The following is a 19,819-nucleotide window of genomic DNA, read 5'->3' as shown; positions in this document are numbered from 1 at the left end:
TGTCCAGCAAGTTCCTGGAGGAACTGAGAGGTAGATCTTTTCCCAGAGCCAGAAGACTGATGGGCTGTTGACCATGAGAAGTGGCAATGCATAGGAAACAATACGCAAGCATAAGTCGGCATGTCAGGTTGTAAAACGTTGCAGTGTAAATACACCATATTTTATTTTAACTGCTTACTAATGGATGTTTTGCTTATTTCCCATTTATAGCTGTTACAAACAGTAGTGTAATGGACAACACTTTTCCAATATGTTTGTGAAATTACACAGGTATTTCCATATAATAAAAGGCTAGATGGAAAATTGAGGCAAAAGCTTTACCTAGGGCACCTGGGTGGCTCAGTGGGTTAAGCTGCTGCCTTCGGCTCAGGTCATGATCTCAGGGTCCTGGGATCGAGTCCCACATCGGGCTCTCTGCTTGGCAGGGAGCCTGCTTCCTCCTCTCTCTCTCTCTCTGCCTGCCTCTCTGCCTACTTGTGATCTCTCTCTGTCAAATAAATAAATAAAATCTTAAAAAAAAAAAAAAAAAGCTTTACCTAAATTAAAATTTAGTGTATATTGCCCAGCTGTTAAAAATGTATTAATAATGTATTAATGACTTTGAAATATTGCTACATGTTAAAAGCACCCGGGAGTTTTAAGAAGTATCTAGGCCACCAGTAAAATCAATCTTGGGAGAGGGCCCAGGGACAAGGAAGCCATCCCAGGTTTCAGTGTATAGCCCTTTCTGAGAACCAGTGTACTGCATTTGTGCCTCTTAGGTATCAATGTACACATGAATCAGGAGGCAAAATGATCTTCAAAAATAATTTTTTATTAAAAAAATACAAAGCCATCTTAATCACACTTTGATTGTGTGAACCCACATCTTCAACCAAATGTCAGCCTCTCCCACCTCACCAAGGACTAAATGGCACCCTGCCTCCCCACCCAGGCCCAGCTTTGTTACCAGGGCTTGATATTCCGTCACCTCCACCCAGAGGCTCAGCCACCTACAAGTCTCAATACAGATGTCACTGCCTCCATCCAAATCTAAAGTGTTTCTCCCACCTACTCCCAGCTACTCCTACCTACTCCCAGCTAGTCCTATTTACCCTCGCTTATTCCCAGCTACTCCCCTCTACTCCTAGCTACTATCCCCTACTCTCACCTACTCCCACCTATTCCCAGCTACTCCTGTCTATTCCCAGCTACTCCCACTTACTTCCAGTTATTCCCAGCTACTCCTGCAAGAGTCATTCATAGCTTCTCAGGCCAAGCAGATCACTAAAGACTAACCCCAAAGACACAGCCCAGTAGACAGGGAGCCCACTAAAGTGGAAGGTCTTTGGAGCAAGGAGTCCCACCAACCCAGGGCCCACTGAGCCTGTGCTGCTAGAGTAACTCCATAAACTGCCCCTAAGCCCTTTCCTAATTAATTGCCAAATTCAGAACATCTGTTTGATTTTCTCTGACTCCATAGTGCATTTGAGTATTTTGTTTACTTGTCTTTTTCTTTTCTTATGAATACCAGTTGCCCAGAGTTTGCTTAAATATCATCTTTTCCTTTGTTCATGACACACCTGACATTGGTCCATGTGTGGCTGTATAAGACAAAGAACAGTCCACAATCTATCACCTAAACCAAGAGTGAGGATGTTATCAATATCTGACAATATGTGCTCCCTTATTGTACATGACACCATATAAAGTCCCTGCCTTTACTCAAGAGTTTAATCACCAGTATCTGCACACACGACATGCTCAGTTATGCCTGTTTTTGTACTCTATAAAAGGATATCTACCACAGTTTATGTAAGACTCCTGGGACTCAGATTTTTACATTCCACATTATATAACCAAGTGTTACAGACTGAGTCATTGCTGCAGTCCTCAAAGCCTTCCTGTTTAAGAATACTTCACCAAGGGGTGCCTGGGTGGCTCAATGGGTTAAAGCCTCTGCCTTCAGCTCAGGTCATGATCCCAGAGTCCTGGGATCAAGCCCAGAATCAGGCTTTCTCTGCCTGCCTCTCTGCCCAATTGTAATCTCTGTCTGTCAAATAAATAAATAAAACCTTAAAAAAAAAAAAAGAATACTTTATCTACACCCTTTGCAATGACTTCTCAGGGTCTCTCCTAGAGTGGGTGGAATATGTTTCCCCATCCATGTGATGGGTTTCAGCATATGACTGGTTTAGCCCTGTGCAGTAGAGGCAGAAGTGACCATGTGTCAGGATTATGGTGAGATGTGAAGACGTACTGCATTTTCCTCTTGTTCTCAGGTGATTTTCCAAGGAAAGGGGGTGCCTTAGGATGTAGTCTGAGAATGTGCTGTGTAGGAACACCTGGTCTGGACCCCAGAACCATGTTCTGAACTCACCTGAAAGTGAGCCCAACTGCATCAACCTCAAGTGAAGCCATACTAGCACACCTCCTAGACCAAGTATAGTGTAAGTGCCTGATGCAAACCTTATTGATTGCAATGTAATTTCCTATATTGAGCTATTGACTTCCAACAGATCCATTTCAAAGACATCTAACTCAAACAAACACTGCCAGCTGTTGGACACAGGTACAAGCAAATAACTAGATAAGGAAGCAGACCACTCCACCCATGAACTTCCCTTTCTCAGAAAGCCCTCAGTGACTTGGATAACCTGACCACGTGGGTAACCCTGCTTCTCCTTTCCCATGCTTCACCTCCTATTCTTTTTTTTTTTAAGTTTTTTTTTTTAATTTATTTAAGTAAGCTCTATACCCAACATGGGACTCGAACTCACAACCCTGAGATCAAGAGTCACATGCTCTTCCAACTGAGCCAGCCAGGCGCCCCTCCACTTCTAGCTCTTATGCCTTAAATTCATTGATAAAGAATGAACCCATGAAATCCTATATACCCAACCTTCAGCCTCTAATAAGGGCAGAGCCCCAGGTCTGTGCGCTCTCCCTCTCTCTCTGAGACCTCACTGAAATGTACTACATACCCACCAGGACTTGTGATTAAATAAATCTTGTTTTCCAGAGTTCCCTGATGGTTTCACTGAGATGTGTTTTGCTATAATAATTGAATCACAGGAGCAAGTACATCCACGTTTTCCCAGTGGGGCATAAGGGAAATATCTGTGGAGCTTGCTATTAGAAAAGACAGGCCCAGGAGAGTGCCTCAGGCAACAGTGTGAATAGGTTGGCAACAGCCAGCCAAGCTACAGTCAGCCTTTGGACCCATGCACCAGATAGTGGATGCTTATTTTGGTTAGCTACCAGGGTAAGTAATGACTTAGTATAAAGCATTTCTTTGCCAAGGGCTGACTAGTACACTCAAATTCACCCAATTTAAGCATATTGCTAGTGTGTTCCCACTTCTGCAGACATTAGCACTTCTACTTTTCTCCTTTACATCAGCTCATCTTTCTTTCTTATCTTGTTGTCTTCTCCTGTTGCCTTCTGAGAACTTTCCCAGCCAGCTTGTCCACCCCATGATTCACTCCTCTCATGTCTTAATACCCCATCCATTTCTCTACTATACCCATTCACTCCTTTGGTTCTTTACATCTACTATTTCCTGTGATCCTTTTTTTTTCTTTTTTTAAAATAAATGTTTGTCTACTTTTTTTCAGATTATGAAAACCTTTCTTTACCTTCTTAAACATTTTCTCTTGCTTGTCTTAATTTTTCAGCAATCTTTTCTGACAGTTTTGCTTCAGGAGGTATATTATAGAGAAGGGATCAGCAAATTTTTTCTGTAAAGAGGCAATTAGAAAATATTTCATGCTTGGCAAGTCATGTGATCTCTAAGACTTTCTCAGCTGAACCACTATAGCATGAAAGCCACCAGAGGCAATATGCCTCTGTTCCAATAAATGAGTAAGTATTTCTGCTCCAATAAAATTATTTATAAAAACATGCTGTGGGCCAGATTTGGTCCACAGGCCATAGTTTGATCACTCCTATTTAGAGTACTAAGTTGAACCACAGGGAATGACTAATATTTGACTGGTAAGGATCTATAAAAATAGTGGTTTTATATGGTTTATCTTCATAATTGTACTCCTCAGGTATTTAGTTATTTTGGCCAGCAAGTCCACATTCCCCAGAGATATTCATTCTGGAGACTCTAAAGGGAAATGCATTTCTTTTTCTTTTCCAGCTTCCAGAGGCTGCCTGAATCCCTTGATTCAGTGCCCCTTCCTCCATGAAGCCTCTTCAAAGCTCTCTCTGTATATCAACTGCTTTTTTTTTAAATTTTTTTATTTTTTTATTAAGATATAATGTATTATTAGCACCAGGGGTATAGGTCTGTGAATTGCCAGGTTTACACACTTCACAGTACTCACCATGACACATACCTTCCCCAGTGTCCATAACCCCACTGTATATCAACTTCTTTTTCTCTTTATGTCAAGCTCTCTTTCCTCTGCTGCTTTCATTTTCACATCTGTCTCTGACTCTGATTCTGAGCTTCCTGCCTCCCCCATTATAGGGACCTTTGTGGTTAACAGTGGGCCTACCCATATAATCTGGAATATTCTCCCCATTTCGAGATTCTCCATAGCATTTGCAAAGTCCTACCTGCAAAATGTATTCATCCCAAACCAACACTCCCACCAGGAATCCATTACACCACTACACCAGGAGATTTGAATTTGGAAGCTACATAGCTTCTTGGAAGTAGACCCTTGACCCCACTGGTCTGCACCAACTCCCCTTTCTGGAAGGAATCTTGCCCTGGCCCTAACTCAGGTCCCTGATACCTGTCACTGTGGAGGTCGCTGCCAATTTCTGTGGTGGAAAGGTAAATAGTGATTACCACAAAACATAAGTAAACCTAGAGCCTCCAGTCACTCCCGGTGTCTCACATGGTTTTTATTTTCTTATCCTTTGCTAGTTTACTAGAATCTAAGTTTTTCTCACTTCTGTAATCTTTCTGCATGGATCCAAGGAGGGAGCAGCAACCTATGGTAGTTGATCAGCTGAAACTGGCTGGAACTGGGAGACAAAGGAGTAAATAAACATGAAAATGGCCTTGAAGTTAAATGAGCAATAACCATAAGAATAAAAATGGAATGGAACCATCAGGAGAAACTTCAATTGACCCATTGAAATGCAGATTAGGAGTGCAAAAACGTAAAATGAGAAAATACAGTAAATGGCAAGCAATGGAAATAGCAGAGAAGATACATAGTATAATAGCAATAAAAGTAGCTCACTAAATAAAATATAAAAATTTACAGATTGGATTTTTAAAAAGGACCATATCATGTTGTCTCTACAAAAGATACACTTAAGACAAAAAGACACAAAAAGGATAATAGAAGGATGAAAAAATATTTAGGCAAATATGAAGCAAAAACAAAATTAGAGCATCAATCATAATAAATGACAAAATAAGGATTAAGGCCAAAAAAAAAAAAAAAAAAGGAGTCATAAGAAACTGTGATAGACAGAACTCTAAGATGACTCCCAATGTATACTCCCTGGTACATACTACCTGTATAATCCCCTCCTATTGATTGTGGGTAGGGCATGTAAATATAGTGGGATACCAGTCCTGTGATGAGGTTGGGGTATACGAAGATACTTTGCAAAGTAATTCAGATTCCTAATCTGCTATCTTTAATACAATAGAAAGCCACATCATTCTGGGTGGAGTTGACCTAATCAAATAAGTCCTTTAAAAGAGGGTCTAGAGAGGAGTTTCACTTTCAGGAAGTAGAATAAAGAGCTCCGTGGATCCATTACTCATAAAATGTGAGGGACCCATTACTCATAAAATGTGAGAAACCCAAACTAGCCCAAAATATCTTGAAAAAAAAAAAAAAAAGACAAAGTTTGAGAACGGACACTTTCCAATCTCAAATTTTACTCCAAAGCTACAATCCTAACAATGTGGTCCTGGCATAAAGATAGACATACAGTTCAATAGAATGGAACTGAGAGTCCTTAGAGCAAATGCTCATATTTTATAGTTATTGAGTTGTGACATAGGACCCAAGATAATTCAATAGGAAAAGAAGAATTTTTCAACAACTAGTTCTGGGGCAACTTGATATCCACATGAAGAATGAAATTGGACTTCTACCACACACCATACACAAAAAATTAACTCAAAATGGATTAAAGACCCAAGTGTAAAAACTAAAATAATAAAACCCTTAAAAGAAAACATAGGTGTAAATATTTGTGAGCTTTGATTAAGCAACACTTTCTAAGCATGATGCTAAAAGCAAAAATACCTAAATTAAAAATATTTAAAAGGGATTAATCAAAATGTAAAACTTTTATGTTCCAAGAGACACTATCAGGAAAGTGAAAAGACAAACCACATAATGGCAGAAAAATCTTGAAAATCATCTATGACTTAAGAGATCTGAATTGGGACTATATAAAAAAAAACTACTATAACTCAATAATAAAAGACAAATAACCCATTAAAAGATGGGCAAAATATCTGAATAGACATTTCTGAAGATATATGCAAATGTCCAATAAACACATGAGATGTTCAACTTTATTAGCCATTGGGAAAATGCACCTCAAGCTGTAATGAGCTACCACTTCATACCACTGACATGACTAGAATAAAAAAGATGGATTATTTCAAGTCTTGGCAAGCATATAAAAAAATTGGAATCCTTATACAATGTCAGTGGGAATGTAAAGTGATGCAACCACTTTGGAAAATATGCTGGCAGTTCTTCAAATAATTAAAGAATAGAATTACCATACATTCCAGCCATATTGCTCCTAAGAATATACACAAGAGAAAAATTACATCCACACAAAAATGTATATACAGCATGATTGATGAAAAGTGGAAACAACCCATCAAGTAAAGAATGGATAAAATATAATGTGGTATATCCACGCAATAGAATATTATTAAGCAATAAAAAGGAATGAAGTACTGATTACATGCTACAGTATGAATGAATCTTGGAAGTATTAGGTTAAATGAAGGATGCTAAGTCATCAATATTGTATGATTCCATTTATGTGAAACATCCAGAGTAGGCATATCTATACAGACAAATTTAGTTGCTAACAGGGCTGAGGCAGAGGGATACTGGGAACTGAAGGGTGATACCTAAGGGGTGTGACATTTGTTTTTGTGATGATGAAAATGTTCTAAGACTGGTTCTGGTGATGGATGCACAACGTTGTGAATATAGTAAAAGTCACTGAATTGCACATGTTAAATGAGTGCATTTTATGTCATATAGATCATCTCTCACAAAAGCTGTTTGTTTTCATTTTTGTTTTTGTTTCTGGCAAAAAAAAAAAAAAAAGATGACCTAGAGCTAAAAGACAAGAGGCAGCAGAAATACTTGTTTAGGGCACCTGGGTGGCTCAGTGGGTTAAGCCACTGCCTTCGGCTCAGGTCATGATCTCAGGGCCCTGGGATTGAGCCCCGCATCAGATTCTCCACTCAGTGGAAAGCCTGCTTCCCTTCCTCTCTCTCTGCCTGCCTCTCAGCCTACTCGTGATCTCTTTCTGTCAAATAAATCAATAAAATCTTAAAAAAAAAAAATACTTGTCTATTGGCCTTAAAAGAGCAAATGCTCATGTTGAATGGAAGACCATGTTGGCAGAGAATAGCAGCCTCTAACAGCTGAGAGCATCAGTCCTACAACCTTAGGATCTGAATTCTGCCAACTACCACATAAGCTTGGAGGAGGACCCCATCTTTGGTGAGTCCCCAGTCTTGTCCAATACTTGGAAGCAGCCTGGAAAAACCCTGCACAGAAGACCCAGGTAAATTTGATCCACAGATACAATGAGATAATAAATGGGTATTGTTTTAAGTTGTTAAATGTGTGGTTATTTGTAGCATACATAAAAAAACTAATAAAGGAAGAAAACCGGACAAAAGAAAAAAATGAACAAGAAGATACAGTCATCCAAGTATTTATAGGCCTAGTAATGGTCTAACACACACCTAGCAAGAAATGAGACAGCTTCAGGGGAAAACAGGTAAAAGTGGTCAGCTTTTTATCTGATCGATCTGAATCCAAAAATTGATAATCAAGAAGCCCCAAAACAAGCAAGTTCAAAAGCATAAAGAATACATTAATAAGTTCTAGTATGAAATGCCACACTCTACATTAAAATTCACAAAATTTAGGATGTCTGTTCAACAAAAGATATCATTCACAAAAGTCAGTAAAGACATTTGCCAAATCTGATACTAAGGAATGAGCTAATGTTGTGAGCCAGGCATTGTCAGAGGGGAAACCTAGCAGTCTGAGCATATCAACAGATATTCAAAGCCACTGGTAACCAAAGAAGTGGAAGTAGGTGTCACCAATGAGAAGGATTACTCCTTTTCACCTACTACATTATCAAAAATGAGAAAGCTAGATGAGACTGATCATGGTGGCACAGGAGGGCTCCTGCAAGTCTAGGGAGTATGAGGTCTAGTGCCTCCATTCTGGAAAATAAATTGAGGACTTGCAAAGCCCAGTACACAAGTCTGTTCCTGAGTACCAGTCCAAGGAATTTCTCAGGACATCCATAAAGGACCTAAAGGAAGACATTCACTGCAGCAGATTTGATGGGAGAGTCAAAAACCACCTTGGGGTAGAGGAAAGGTGGGTAAAGTGGTGGACACCTCCCCACAGAGTACAATGCAGGGGTTGGAAGCTAGATTGGATGTATGCAGAGAAGATCCATTCTTGCCTCCAAGATTCCGAGATTCCAAGAAAAGATCTTTTAAAAGACAATATTAACAGGAAAGAGTCAAATTCGGAAAACAATATATAGGACTATAAATAACTATTATGGACACAAAACAATACTACACACTCTTTAAGAAAACCAAAGCAAAGGCACACATAAAAGACATAAGAATGGTTGCCTAAGAAGAGGGACAGGGAACTAGAGTAGGTGTGGAAAAAAAAAAAGACAGTGAATGAATGAATGAATGGATGGGAAGCCAACAAACCACAGAGGACTCCAGGGTTCTGGAGATGTTGAGAGGGCAGGGCTAGGAGTGGGAAAGTACTGAGAACTGAGTCAGAGTGGAGGCAGGTGTCAAGTGTCCCTCCTCCATGAAGAGGTTCCCCCATGCAGGGTCTCTTGAGCATCTTCCCCATGGGAGGGAGGGGCATGTGAGCCCCTACCTGAAATTCTATCCAGAGAATGCAGATGTGTGCATGGGGTTGGTGGAGAAGGCCAGCCTCCCTCTTACACCCACCAAATGAGACTTTATAATTATGTGCAGCCTGAAAAGTTACTCATACCAGTTTGGCCTGGAACTGTCTCCTCAGAGAGGAGCCCCTCAGAAGTTTCTCTCTCTCTGTAACATATCCTCTAACTCCAACCACCTTAATCTCCAGGTCATTTCAAGGAAACAGCCAACACAGAGGACAGGGAGGGTCCACAGAACAAAGGAAAGCTTCTCCTGATCTCTGGAAGTCACTAACATTTTCTTATTGATTGATTTCCCACTTAATTTTATCATGATCATGGAATGGTCTGCAAGGTGTTGGGCCTGTAAATTTTTTTAAGAATTACTTTGTGGTACACAATTGATCAATTCTGGAAATACTTCATGTGCACTTGAAAAGAGCATGTATTGGGGCACCTGGGTGGCTCAGATGGTTAATCTTGTGATTTTTTATTTTGCTCATGTCATGATCTCACGGTTGTGATATTGAGCTGCACATCTTCAGGCTCCACAGTGGGTGTGGAACCTGCTTAAGATTCTCTCTCTCCCTCTACGCCTCCCCACCCTCACTCTCTCTCTCTAACCACCCCCCCCAAAAAAGAAAGAATGAATGAATTTTAAAAAGAGCATGTATTCATGGTCAGTGTTTGAGTGATGTTCAGTATAAGTCAAGGACAAGTTGACATGCCTCTATGGGAACTTCAGAACATGGCTGATGACCTGCTTCAGCTGAGGTTTGTCAAGTCCTGAGGTTTGTGTTTGTGCTCTCTCGCTGTGATTATAGATTTGATTATCTTTCCTTTCTATTCATTCCGTGTCTGCTTTGAATATTCTGAGATAGGTACCTACACACTTAAGAGTTGTTATATCTTCCTAGTAAACAATATTTCCATTAGTGAAATGCCCACCTTTCTTTCAAGCACTGCCTCTTGTCTAGGAGTTTTCCATTTTACAGAATCTTAGCACTGTTACACTGACATTTTTTGGTGGGCATTGACATAGTATACTATAAAACTATAATCCATTCTTATTTTTCCCATATCTCAGTGTTCTCATATTTGAGATATGTTTCCTTTTTGTTTTGCCTTCTTGTATTTTTTTCAGAGGTCAACGAACCACGTCTTTTAATAACAGTACACAATTCACTTATATTATCCTAACTACACTGACTACTGTTCAACTTTGTGCTACTATTTTCATGTGTACTAATTCTATATGTATTTAACAATATTTAATACAATATAATGATTTTACATGTCAAAATAGCATCTAGATGTATCCACAAATTCATCCTTTTGATGTGTTTGTTCTTCTTTCCTTCCTACCATACTATTTTTTCCATCTGGGCTTGTTTCTCCTTCTGCCCAGAGAATTCCCTTTAGTCTTTATTTTAGAACAGTTCTCCTGACAGCAAATACACTCCATTTTGCTTATTTAAAATAACTTGGTTTTGTATTTGTTTTTGAGAGAGATTTTTGGTGCCCAAGGAATTGTAGGTCAGTGGCTAATTTCCTTCAGTGGTTAGCAAGTTCATGACAGTATCTTCTGACTTGTTGTTTCTCATCTGAGGTCAGCTAAAAGCCTGATGGTGGTTTATTTAAAAGTAAAAGATCTTTTTATCTCTGGCTGATTTTAAGATTTTTCTCCCTAAATTTGATTTAGAACTCTTTTATGCTTGATTGTGGTTTCTTTCATTATATCCTGCTTAGGGTTTGTAACCTTGTTTAAATAAATGGTTTGATGTCTTTGATCAATTATGGAAAACTCAAGCTTTACATTTTCAAATACTGCTTCTGCCCCATTGTCTGTTGCTCCTCTATGGGGAAAATCTCACCTCACCCTTCTTTGTTTCCCATTCTGCATCTGCTCTGGCCTGCCTCCACCTGTCTAACCTGCAGTTTAACCTGACAATCACATCATTCATATCTGTTATTAAATTTTTCAGTTCTAGAATGTTCCTTTTATTCTTTTTGGTAACTTCTACTTTTCACCCATATTATCCATCTTTTTCCCCTAACTTACTCATCTTGAGGTTAAAGCCCCATATCTGATAACTGCCCTGTTGAGACATTCTCAGGTTTGTTTCTATTGTTAAATTTTGTTCTTGATTTACCCATCAAGTCTTGTCTTTTTTTCTTATTGTTTTTGACTGAGTGCTGGACATTCTGTGTTTTTAACATCTAGAACTAATTGAGACTTCCCTAATTTAGAAAATATTTTACCTTGATCTGATAGCAATGCACAAGATGTGAGCAATGGGAGAGGTCTATGTAAAATATAGACCATTTCAGAGAAAATGTCATCATTTAAAGAGTAGATTCCAAAAGTGGGTGCATCCAGGAGACTGGAGAAGAAAGAGAGGTTGTACAGGATCTATCGGGCACACTAGGAGGACTTTGGGGCAGATGCTGAAGGATGGAACCTGAATGTGGGGCAATTGAAGATGGAGGTGAGGGGCCAGTCTAATGAATGCAATGCTTCAGGACAACGATTTGTTAGTTTTGATTCACTGATGGTATTATTGGACTGACAATGTGGCCTCATAAGAGAAGACAAGGGAGCAGATAAACAATAGCAGTTTCTGTGGTGAGTGATTTTGCTCAGAAAATAATATTTGGAAACTATCACAAAAAGGAGATAACAAATGGCTAGTTACATGTATTTCCAAGATTTTGTTTCTTTGCTAATGCCTGTGGATATTTGTGTTTGGAAACCAAAAAGTTAACATAAGAGCTGGACTCAGTCTATGAGCTCAACTTAAGAAAAGCACAATAAAGAATCATGACACTAGCTACCAGGGCCCTGACAGGGAAATGGGGAAGGAAGCTGGTGGTTAATAGAGATCATCTCATAACTTCAATTTTATGACATTGCAGGGAAAGTGACATTTTGCCTTCACCTCCTCCCTTTCCCTTTTGAAGCTTCCCTGAAGACCCCAGTGCTGAGATTTTTGGATAAGCCCCTATTTCAGGAGAGGTCTCACAAATATATTCCAGGAACCTCTATTTCTTCAGGGCAGGAAGTCTCATAAAATATTCTGAGTTTTGTGGAAATCGAGAATTTCTGAGAAATGTGTCAGTGTTTCTATGTGTGAGCTTGTATTGTAAGTTCCAAGTATATTTTTGCTCCCTACTGATTTGGGACAATGAGTCACTGGGCTGGATCTGGAGAGGTCTCTCCAGGACATGATGACACAGGACAGGCTGCCTCTGGTGCTGACTCACCTTGGACAGTATTGTTTCATTCAAAACCTACTAATGTGGGCTCACCACGGGCAGTGGTGGCAGACACATTTACCTGCCCTACCAAACACTCTTGCACAAACCATGACCTGTGAACATCAACTCCATGAATGGGGCCATGTTTTTAATCCCTTATTCTGTCAGAGTAGGAATAAGAGGAAATACACTAGTCACAAACAATATACCCTAACCTCAATTCACATATTTTTAAATATCGCAGTTCCTTAGAAAACTATTTCCCAACTGTGGCCACAGTGCCATGCACCTGGGGACTTCATGTATTTCTGGTGGCTGGTCAGAAAGATTCTTCTATGTAGTGGTGGGAGGTGGGTATGGCCTGGTCTCTACATTTTTAAAATGAAACCAAGGACGTTTTCATGTGGATCAAGAGAGAACATGACAGACATAGTGAGAAAAAAACAAGACACCAGGCCATCCTCAGGTGAAGCTACATGGCCCAAGAACAATGGTTCAACCCCTCAGAACCTGAGGGCTCTAAAGCAAGGGTGGAAAATAGGTCAGCTCTGCTGACCACACAGACTTACCTTGTAAGATTTTGTATGTCCCTATCTAAGTTACAAATTCTACTCTCAGATTGGTCGAAAAACCAAAGCTGAACGAGGCCACTACTTCTGTGCTGTACCCAATGGAACTATCCCCAATTTTCTTGGGAAATCCTGTCACATCATTGCTTATGACCACTTCGTGAAAAATGGATTTTCCAGGAAACAGGCAGACTTTTAACTAGGAACCACTCAAACCAGTCTTTAGAAAGCCAAGAAGAAGGAAGAAAGATATCTCAGCCCTTGCATTCTGAAAGATTGCTTCAAGTAGCATTGCCAGTGCTTCTCTGTCCCAGTCATGCCCCCAGGTGGTCCCATACCCTTCCTTACTCTGCCTCTTCAGGGCTACTCCCCACAAGGATCCCTGAAGACAGAGTTGCTCATCAGCCTGGGTGTCTATCACCACAGTGCCTATCCCAGGGGTAATGATTGGTGTTGACAGCCATGGAGGCCAAGCTGGGTTGGGAAAGAGGCATCATCAGGGAGCAGGTGGGACATGGTGACTGGAGCTACCATTCTCTGAGCTATCCTCAGAGACCCTGGGATGACTTTCTATGTGTCAAGAGGCTCATGTGCAGATGCCCTGATGGGTGTCCATGGAAGGCAGAGCATTTTGTCAGCTTCACTCACCCACCTCCAATCTCTGTGACTAAATATGGCCCCTCCTCAGAAGGATCACCCCATGGTGTGCCTGGCCCCAGAACCAGAAGAGAGAAACAGGTGTCTGCTCCTTGGCAAATTTGTCTACATTCCTTTTGAGTGGGATGGATGAGGGGCATGGAGAGATTGGAGGATGAATGAATAGGTGAGCGGGTACAAAACAGTGCAAAACAGACAGGGACCCAGAAAGTGCTCTGAGATACATTTAATTTTCCTGGTACTAAACAGACCTGGGACTACAGACTGACTGTTGTTCTCTGGAGGGAAAAGAACATCTTTTATTTTTTTTAACGATATTATTTATTTATTTGTCAGAGAGAGAGAGAGCACAATCAGAAGGGGGGAGGACAGAGAAGAAGCAGCCTCCCCACTGAGTACAGACCCCGATGCAGGACTCAATCACAGGACCCTGAGATTATGACCTGAGCTGAAGACTGATGCTTAACTGACTGAACCACCCACGTGTTCCAGGAACTTCTGCTTGAGGAGCCAGGGTCTCCTTCTCTGCCTATTTCTGCACACAGGTACTGTTCAGGAGGAAGAACTGGGAAAGCCATGGTCTGGCATCCACAATAAAGGTGCAGTCCAACTGAAAAAAAGGTAATTATGAGATTAGAACAGTTTAACACATGGAGAGCACTTCACATGAAGGACTGAGTAGGAGTTCACCGTACATGAAAACTATAAATGATGAAAAGGAAAAAGAAACAGTGGCCTAGGGTAAGATCTGAAGAGCTAAGTATCCACAAAATGATGGGCAGGGATTGTTGAATCTGCACATGTGGGTCAGGGGCTCCTGAGAGGGTCCTAGTGGGACCATGACTTGCCCTTCGGGGTCCTGCCAGTACCCATGACACTTCCTAGATGCTCCATGCCTCCCATGAGTTCTGAGGGAGCCAGCAGACTGCTCAGGAGATGGTTCAATTGGACACTGGACACTCAGCAAGAGCTGCAAACCTACCCCAGAGGGGAGGCTACCCCTCAGGCTGGAATGAGGGGTGGGGTTCAGACAAGCCCCACTGAGGGTGTCATCCTGACTCTGGCTCATGCCCAGGGTCCAAGTCCCCTGGATGATATCAGCTCATAGATGATGACATAAGAAGGCTATTACACAGGCCAGCTGTGAGCACAGGGCTCAGTGGGCCGGAGCAGCTCTTTTGCCCTAGAATAACCATATTCCCCTCAGGGGGAGCCCTGGGACCTGAAGGGCCAGGACTTTTTCTTGCCCAGGATCATCCCTGATAACTTCCCTAAGCCTCTTTCCACTCATACTCCTTTATGAATGTTCATCATATTCTCAAACCTTTTTCTCTTCCGGGCCTTCTTGCAAGGGGCAGTTTTCCAGATCTTCATCCTCTTTTGTGCAAATGGTTTGGCCCAATTCCACCTCCATTAAATATATCAAGGTAAACTGCTGTTAATAACAAATTGGAGAAATTGCAATGAAATACTTTGGTTTTTTTTGTTTTGTTTTGTTTTGTTTTTTGTTTTTTGTTTTTATTTTTTCAATTTATTTATTTTCAGAAAAACAGTATTCATTATTTTTTCACCACACCCAGTGCTCCATGCAATCCGTGCCCTCTATAATACCCACCACCTGGTACCCCAACCTCCCACCCCCCCGCCACTTCAAACCCCTCAGATTGTTTTTCAGTGTCCATAGTCTCTCGTGATTCACCCCTCCTTCCAATTTACCCCAACTCCCTTCTCCTCTCTAACTCCCCATGTCCTCCATGATATTTGTTATGCTCCACAAATAAGTGAAACCATATGATAATTGACTCTCTGCTTGACTTATTTTACTCAGCATAATCTCTTCCAGTCCCGTCCATGTTGCTACAAAAGTTGGGTATTCATCCTTTCTGATGGAGGCATAATACTCCATGAAATACTTTGTTTTAATAAGAAAAGCAGAGAACCAAAAGGAAAACAGGCAAAAGCTGTAAATGCATATGTAAATGAATAAGGACATACATATGTACAACATCTCTTATTTTTCTTATTTTTAAATTGATTTATTATTTCACCTTTCCCTTTTAATTCTCCATTTTTCTTACAAAAAGAGGTCCATATGGACACCTAAAGCATGTATGGGAAACTTCCCTGAGGCACTCCTCCTGATGGCCTGCACCTGCTAGTCACATCTACAGTGCCATGAATACACAGGAGGGAACCGGCTCACAGGATCAGAGGCCACACAGCATGGAGCCTGTGTGGGCCACAGCAACCCTAACAGCATCACTGATCTCTCAATCGTATGCCTGCATGGCGTCATCCAGACACAAGGGGAGCACACCAGAGAATCCTCCTCTGGAGAGTAGGGTAGTGGGTCTGTTAGTCCACTAATGAGCCATCTCAGCTGGTGGTCCCTTTCAGAGCAGCGTCTAGACAGGGGTGTAGGGGGTCCTGAGGGCTGGGAATGCTTGTCTTTTTATATGGGAGCTGGCTGCACAGAAAGGCTTTTCTTGCTAAGATTCATTGAGGTGGATATTTACTAAGAAGATGCTGTTCCATGTGTTTGTTAGGCTTCTATCAGAAGTTATTAAGTTACTATTTGATCTTGTTAAATAGAAAGAAGTGCATGAAAACTTAAGAAGAGCTCAAATTTAGAAATGTAGCCAGAAATCACTGTGGGGAGGAACCTGTCTCTCACTGGACTGACCTGGAATTATTTGAAGGCTGACTTCTTTGTTTGGGGTTCAGTTCTTACAGGTGACACATGATACCCACTCATGACCCAATAAGCACCACCACCAACACACACACACACACACACACACACACATATTCATGTACCCCTAGCTTCACTTGCATGGCCCCCAGACCTTCCTGAGCTAAGACAGGCACAAGGGCTAGAGCAGCAACTATAGTCTCAATGCCCAAGGGGCTCCCACATCCTCCAGATGTCCAGAGTTGGCTGCTGTCTAAGAAAGAGGCAGAGGGTCAGGAAATGGGAAAGACTGAGGGAAGCCAGTGGGTGCTGTGCAGGGAGGGGGCCACACCCAGTGTGATGCAGAGATGAGACTTTACCCATCAGGGCCTTGCAGACATGGTGCCTGGCTCAGGACTATTCATGCAAGGACCAGAATCTGGGCATGGACAGAATGAGTTCTGGACAGTAGTCTGTATTCCATTCAAAGAAAGCACAAAGTGATAAAAATAAACAGTAGTGAGAAAGTTTTGCCCAACAGAGGTTAAGGACACATTTATATCTGGCCCAGCATTTTCTCTACTCTTAAGGCTCTGTAGCCCATGGCCTCCTGCATGGGCTATTTCAGGAATCCTAAATGTGATGTGCTGCCCAGATCTCTTTGTGTCTCCTCCAACCTTGCTCTGTTGTCTTTTCAGTTGACGGAATCACTGCACACCCGTGTGTTCTGGGAAAACACCGGGGGTCCATATTTGACCCCCTCTATCTCTACACCCTCACACCAGTGCACCCCACATCGACTTCCAACACATGCAGAAACCAGCACTTCTACTTCCCAGTGACCAGAGGACCATCCGCTGCATCTTGGTCTCAGGCTGCATGGCTTGTGGAACCCTGAATGACTTCGGTGGATCCTCAGATCTTCAAGGATAATATCCAAATCTTTGCCTGGGGCCCTGAAATGCCCCCAGCCCTACCTCCTCCTGCACTCCTGCCTCTCTGCATCTCCTTCCCTGTAACCACAGTCCACAGAATTTCAGGCTGTCTACAAGTATATTTGTTGCTTGCCCCCAACCAGGGTCCTCTCCACGGCTGCCTGCCCTTCTCATCCTCAACCTCATGTGACCAGATCTTTCCAGGACTATCCCTCATTGAGATGCCTTCCCTGACTTCTCCCCCTTGTCCCCAGCTTCCCCTCTCCCTGGGCCCCCACACCTACTGCTCTTCTCCAGCCTTCCCCAGCCTTACCCTATTCCATTCATGAACTTGGAACCATTGGCCTGTCCTCACTATCACCACAGTCCCATGAGAACATGACCCAATCTGTCTTCTCTGCTGCCTCCTGTCCAGCCCTGGACCCACAGTGTTGCATGCAGAAGACTCACAGCTCAGCCTCTGAGATGCCTTTCCTTCTTGGGTTCTTGCTTCCCAGCGACTGCTTTTCTTAGTCTTTCTGGTTTCTTGTGTCCCTGCTGTTCTGGCTTCTCCCAACCACCTCACTAGCAGCTTTTCTTCCCTCTCTCACTCTGCAGCTGGATCTATGCTTTCAGTGCTTGCTTTCTGCTCACTTTCTTTACATCCCTCTGTTATTCAGAGGCTTGGCTCATGAAAGAAACAAATCAGAAACTCAGAACATTTCTAATGAAATCTTGCAACTTTTTAAACAATATTTAGCAAATTAAAATATCATTGCTCTTTCCCACAGATCAAGGACTCACCCCTCCCAAGAGTGGTCTCAGGGTAAACATGGAGCCATCCGGAGGGAGGATACTCAACTCACCTTGCGCTGGCTTCGCCGCACCCACAGCAGCTTATACGCATACTCATCTGGGTAGACTTGGTTGAAATGAAACACCGCAAACTCAACACACAAGGTGAAGTAATTTGTTCTACTACCAACGTCCATAAAGTCAGAACTGCAGACATGAGGCACCAGCACAATGAGCCCCAGAATCAGAGGTACCTTCAGGAGCATTCTGTCTGGTGTCAGTCCTGGAGGCCAGCAGCAAACAGGTGGCAGGGTGGCAGCTAGTTTGGGACCACCCTCTGAAGCTCGGCATCCCACACAGTCCTATACCAGGGAGTCCCTGGGCTGCTGGCCAGTGCTCTGTCCAGCTCCTCCCCTTCACTGCCTCCTGTCCCTCCCATCATCACTAACAGAAGGCAGAGCAGGGGCTCACAGTTTTCACTGCTTTGTTCCATAAGCCTTGGACGCAGGAACATGCATGTAATATGCTCTGTTTCCAGTGCTGCTTCCACCTGCCCCAGCCCAGCCCTAATAGACTCTGAATGCAGGTCTTGAGCCCAACTCCCTTGCTCTCACAGCAGTGTATCCTACAACTGCCAGGTCACAGGAGCTCTTAGGAACACTGGTGGGCTCTAGGAAGTTGAGGTAAAAACCAGGTCTACCTCTGACCATGGATGCAGCCATCAGGAGGGTAGGGAAGGGTTACCATGGGGGCTGAGTTACCATCGCTTCCAACACCTCTAGCACCAGTTGACCTGCTTGCCATGAGGTCTAGCTGTGTTTGGCAGTGGGGAGAGAGGTTTCTAATGTCCTGAATGGGTGGAGAGAAATCCAGGACAAGGCAGGTACCAGCCCAGGGCTGGGCTTAGCTGGAATGGATGTAGATGGCAGCCATGGGCATGAGAGGGATCGGGACTGGGAAAGACAGGTCTTGTCCAGCCCTAGCTAACATGTGTTTCCACACAGCGTTGCCACTTTGAAGTCCCATGGCGTTTGCTGAGTCATCTTTGTTAGGCTTTTCTCAGAGGAACCACAGTACCTGTGAGTGTCCTGCCTGACCTCATACAAGGTATTGGGAGTGAGTGGACCAGGAAAGTATGACATGTTGCCCATGCATGTGAGGACACTGCAAGGGAAGGATTTTCCCACTTTGGGCATGGAGTAAACAGATACCTGAACATTGATGATGATCCCAGAAAGGATACAGGGCCAGGGTCACAGCCGGACAGGCCATAAAGACAGATTGGCACTACCCCAGAAAGAGATAGGAATGTGGCCAGTACGGCAGACACCTTTGTGACCACCTTCACTGTTGCACATCAGTAGATAGCTAGCAACCTGGGTGTCTAAGGATAATCAAGATGAGGACTCCACAGCCTGCCTAGAAATGTGTCTGATCCTGAGTGCTGCCTCCCCTAAGAAGCGCAGGTCCCCACATGGCTGGTTCTTTCTCCCCACTCCCAGCAGCGGGATGACAAGAGTGGCCATTGTCATCTTTCGAGACCTGCAGGATACTACCAACATGGGTTGTAACTGCCTTCCTTCTAGATATCTCGTACCAGGCAGGGATCAGTAATTTCGTGAGGCCTGCCAATGGACCCACTGTTGCATTTCATGACCCTTTCTATCAAGCTGTTTCTTCTTTCGTTTGTTTATGTTTTTTTGTCATAATTTCTTCCATTTTTGCGGGAGACACAATTTTTGTGCCCATCCTCTGCATGTGCCTGTCCAGACTGTCACTTCCCTTGAGGCTGAACCTCAGGAACACCACATATGCTTTTCACATCCTAAGTTTAATCATTTCCTTTGATC

The 19,819-nt window shown here is 42.7% G+C and overlaps 1 protein-coding gene and 1 non-coding gene across 3 annotated transcripts; both read right to left on the bottom strand.

The window, feature by feature from the left end:
- Positions 1 to 2,734: 2,734 nt before the first annotated feature.
- TRNAK-CUU lies at positions 2,735 to 2,807 on the bottom strand. The gene has a single exon. It is a non-coding gene; the product is annotated as a tRNA-Lys (tRNA).
- Positions 2,808 to 14,012: 11,205 nt separating this feature from the next.
- On the bottom strand, positions 14,013 to 18,341 carry LOC116594678 (probable cystatin-15). Of its 2 annotated transcripts, none has more exons than XM_032350060.1 (3): positions 18,041 to 18,341; positions 14,914 to 15,024; positions 14,013 to 14,199 (listed from the first exon to the last, which is right to left on the bottom strand). In XM_032350060.1, exons 1-3 carry the CDS (start codon positions 18,233 to 18,235, stop codon positions 14,119 to 14,121), a joined length of 387 nt encoding a protein of 128 aa, XP_032205951.1. In that variant the 5' UTR covers positions 18,236 to 18,341; the 3' UTR covers positions 14,013 to 14,118. The 2 variants fall into 2 exon arrangements, with proteins under 2 accessions (XP_032205951.1, XP_032205952.1); XM_032350061.1 differs by having other exon boundaries at positions 14,914 to 15,021.
- Between the last annotated feature and the right edge of the window lie 1,478 nt (positions 18,342 to 19,819).

The sequence above is a fragment of the Mustela erminea genome, chromosome 7, assembly GCF_009829155.1.
Source record: "Mustela erminea isolate mMusErm1 chromosome 7, mMusErm1.Pri, whole genome shotgun sequence".
Classification (NCBI taxonomy): domain Eukaryota; kingdom Metazoa; phylum Chordata; class Mammalia; order Carnivora; family Mustelidae; genus Mustela; species Mustela erminea.
Note: the sequence above shows the minus strand (reverse complement) of the source record. Positions and strands in the feature narration are given on the sequence as shown.

Excerpts from the sequence above, each read along its gene's own strand:
- LOC116594678 (XM_032350060.1), bottom strand. The coding sequence starts at position 18,235 with ATGCTCCTGAAGGTACCTCTGATTCTGGGGCTCATTGTGCTGGTGCCT. Across the intron at positions 15,025-18,040 it reads TGCGGCGAAGCCAGCGCAAG|CAGTTTACCTTGATATATTT; the intron begins GTGAGTTGAGTA and ends TGTTATTAACAG. Across the intron at positions 14,200-14,913 it reads AAGGCCCGGAAGAGAAAAAG|TTGGACTGCACCTTTATTGT; the intron begins GTTTGAGAATAT and ends CCTTTTTTTCAG.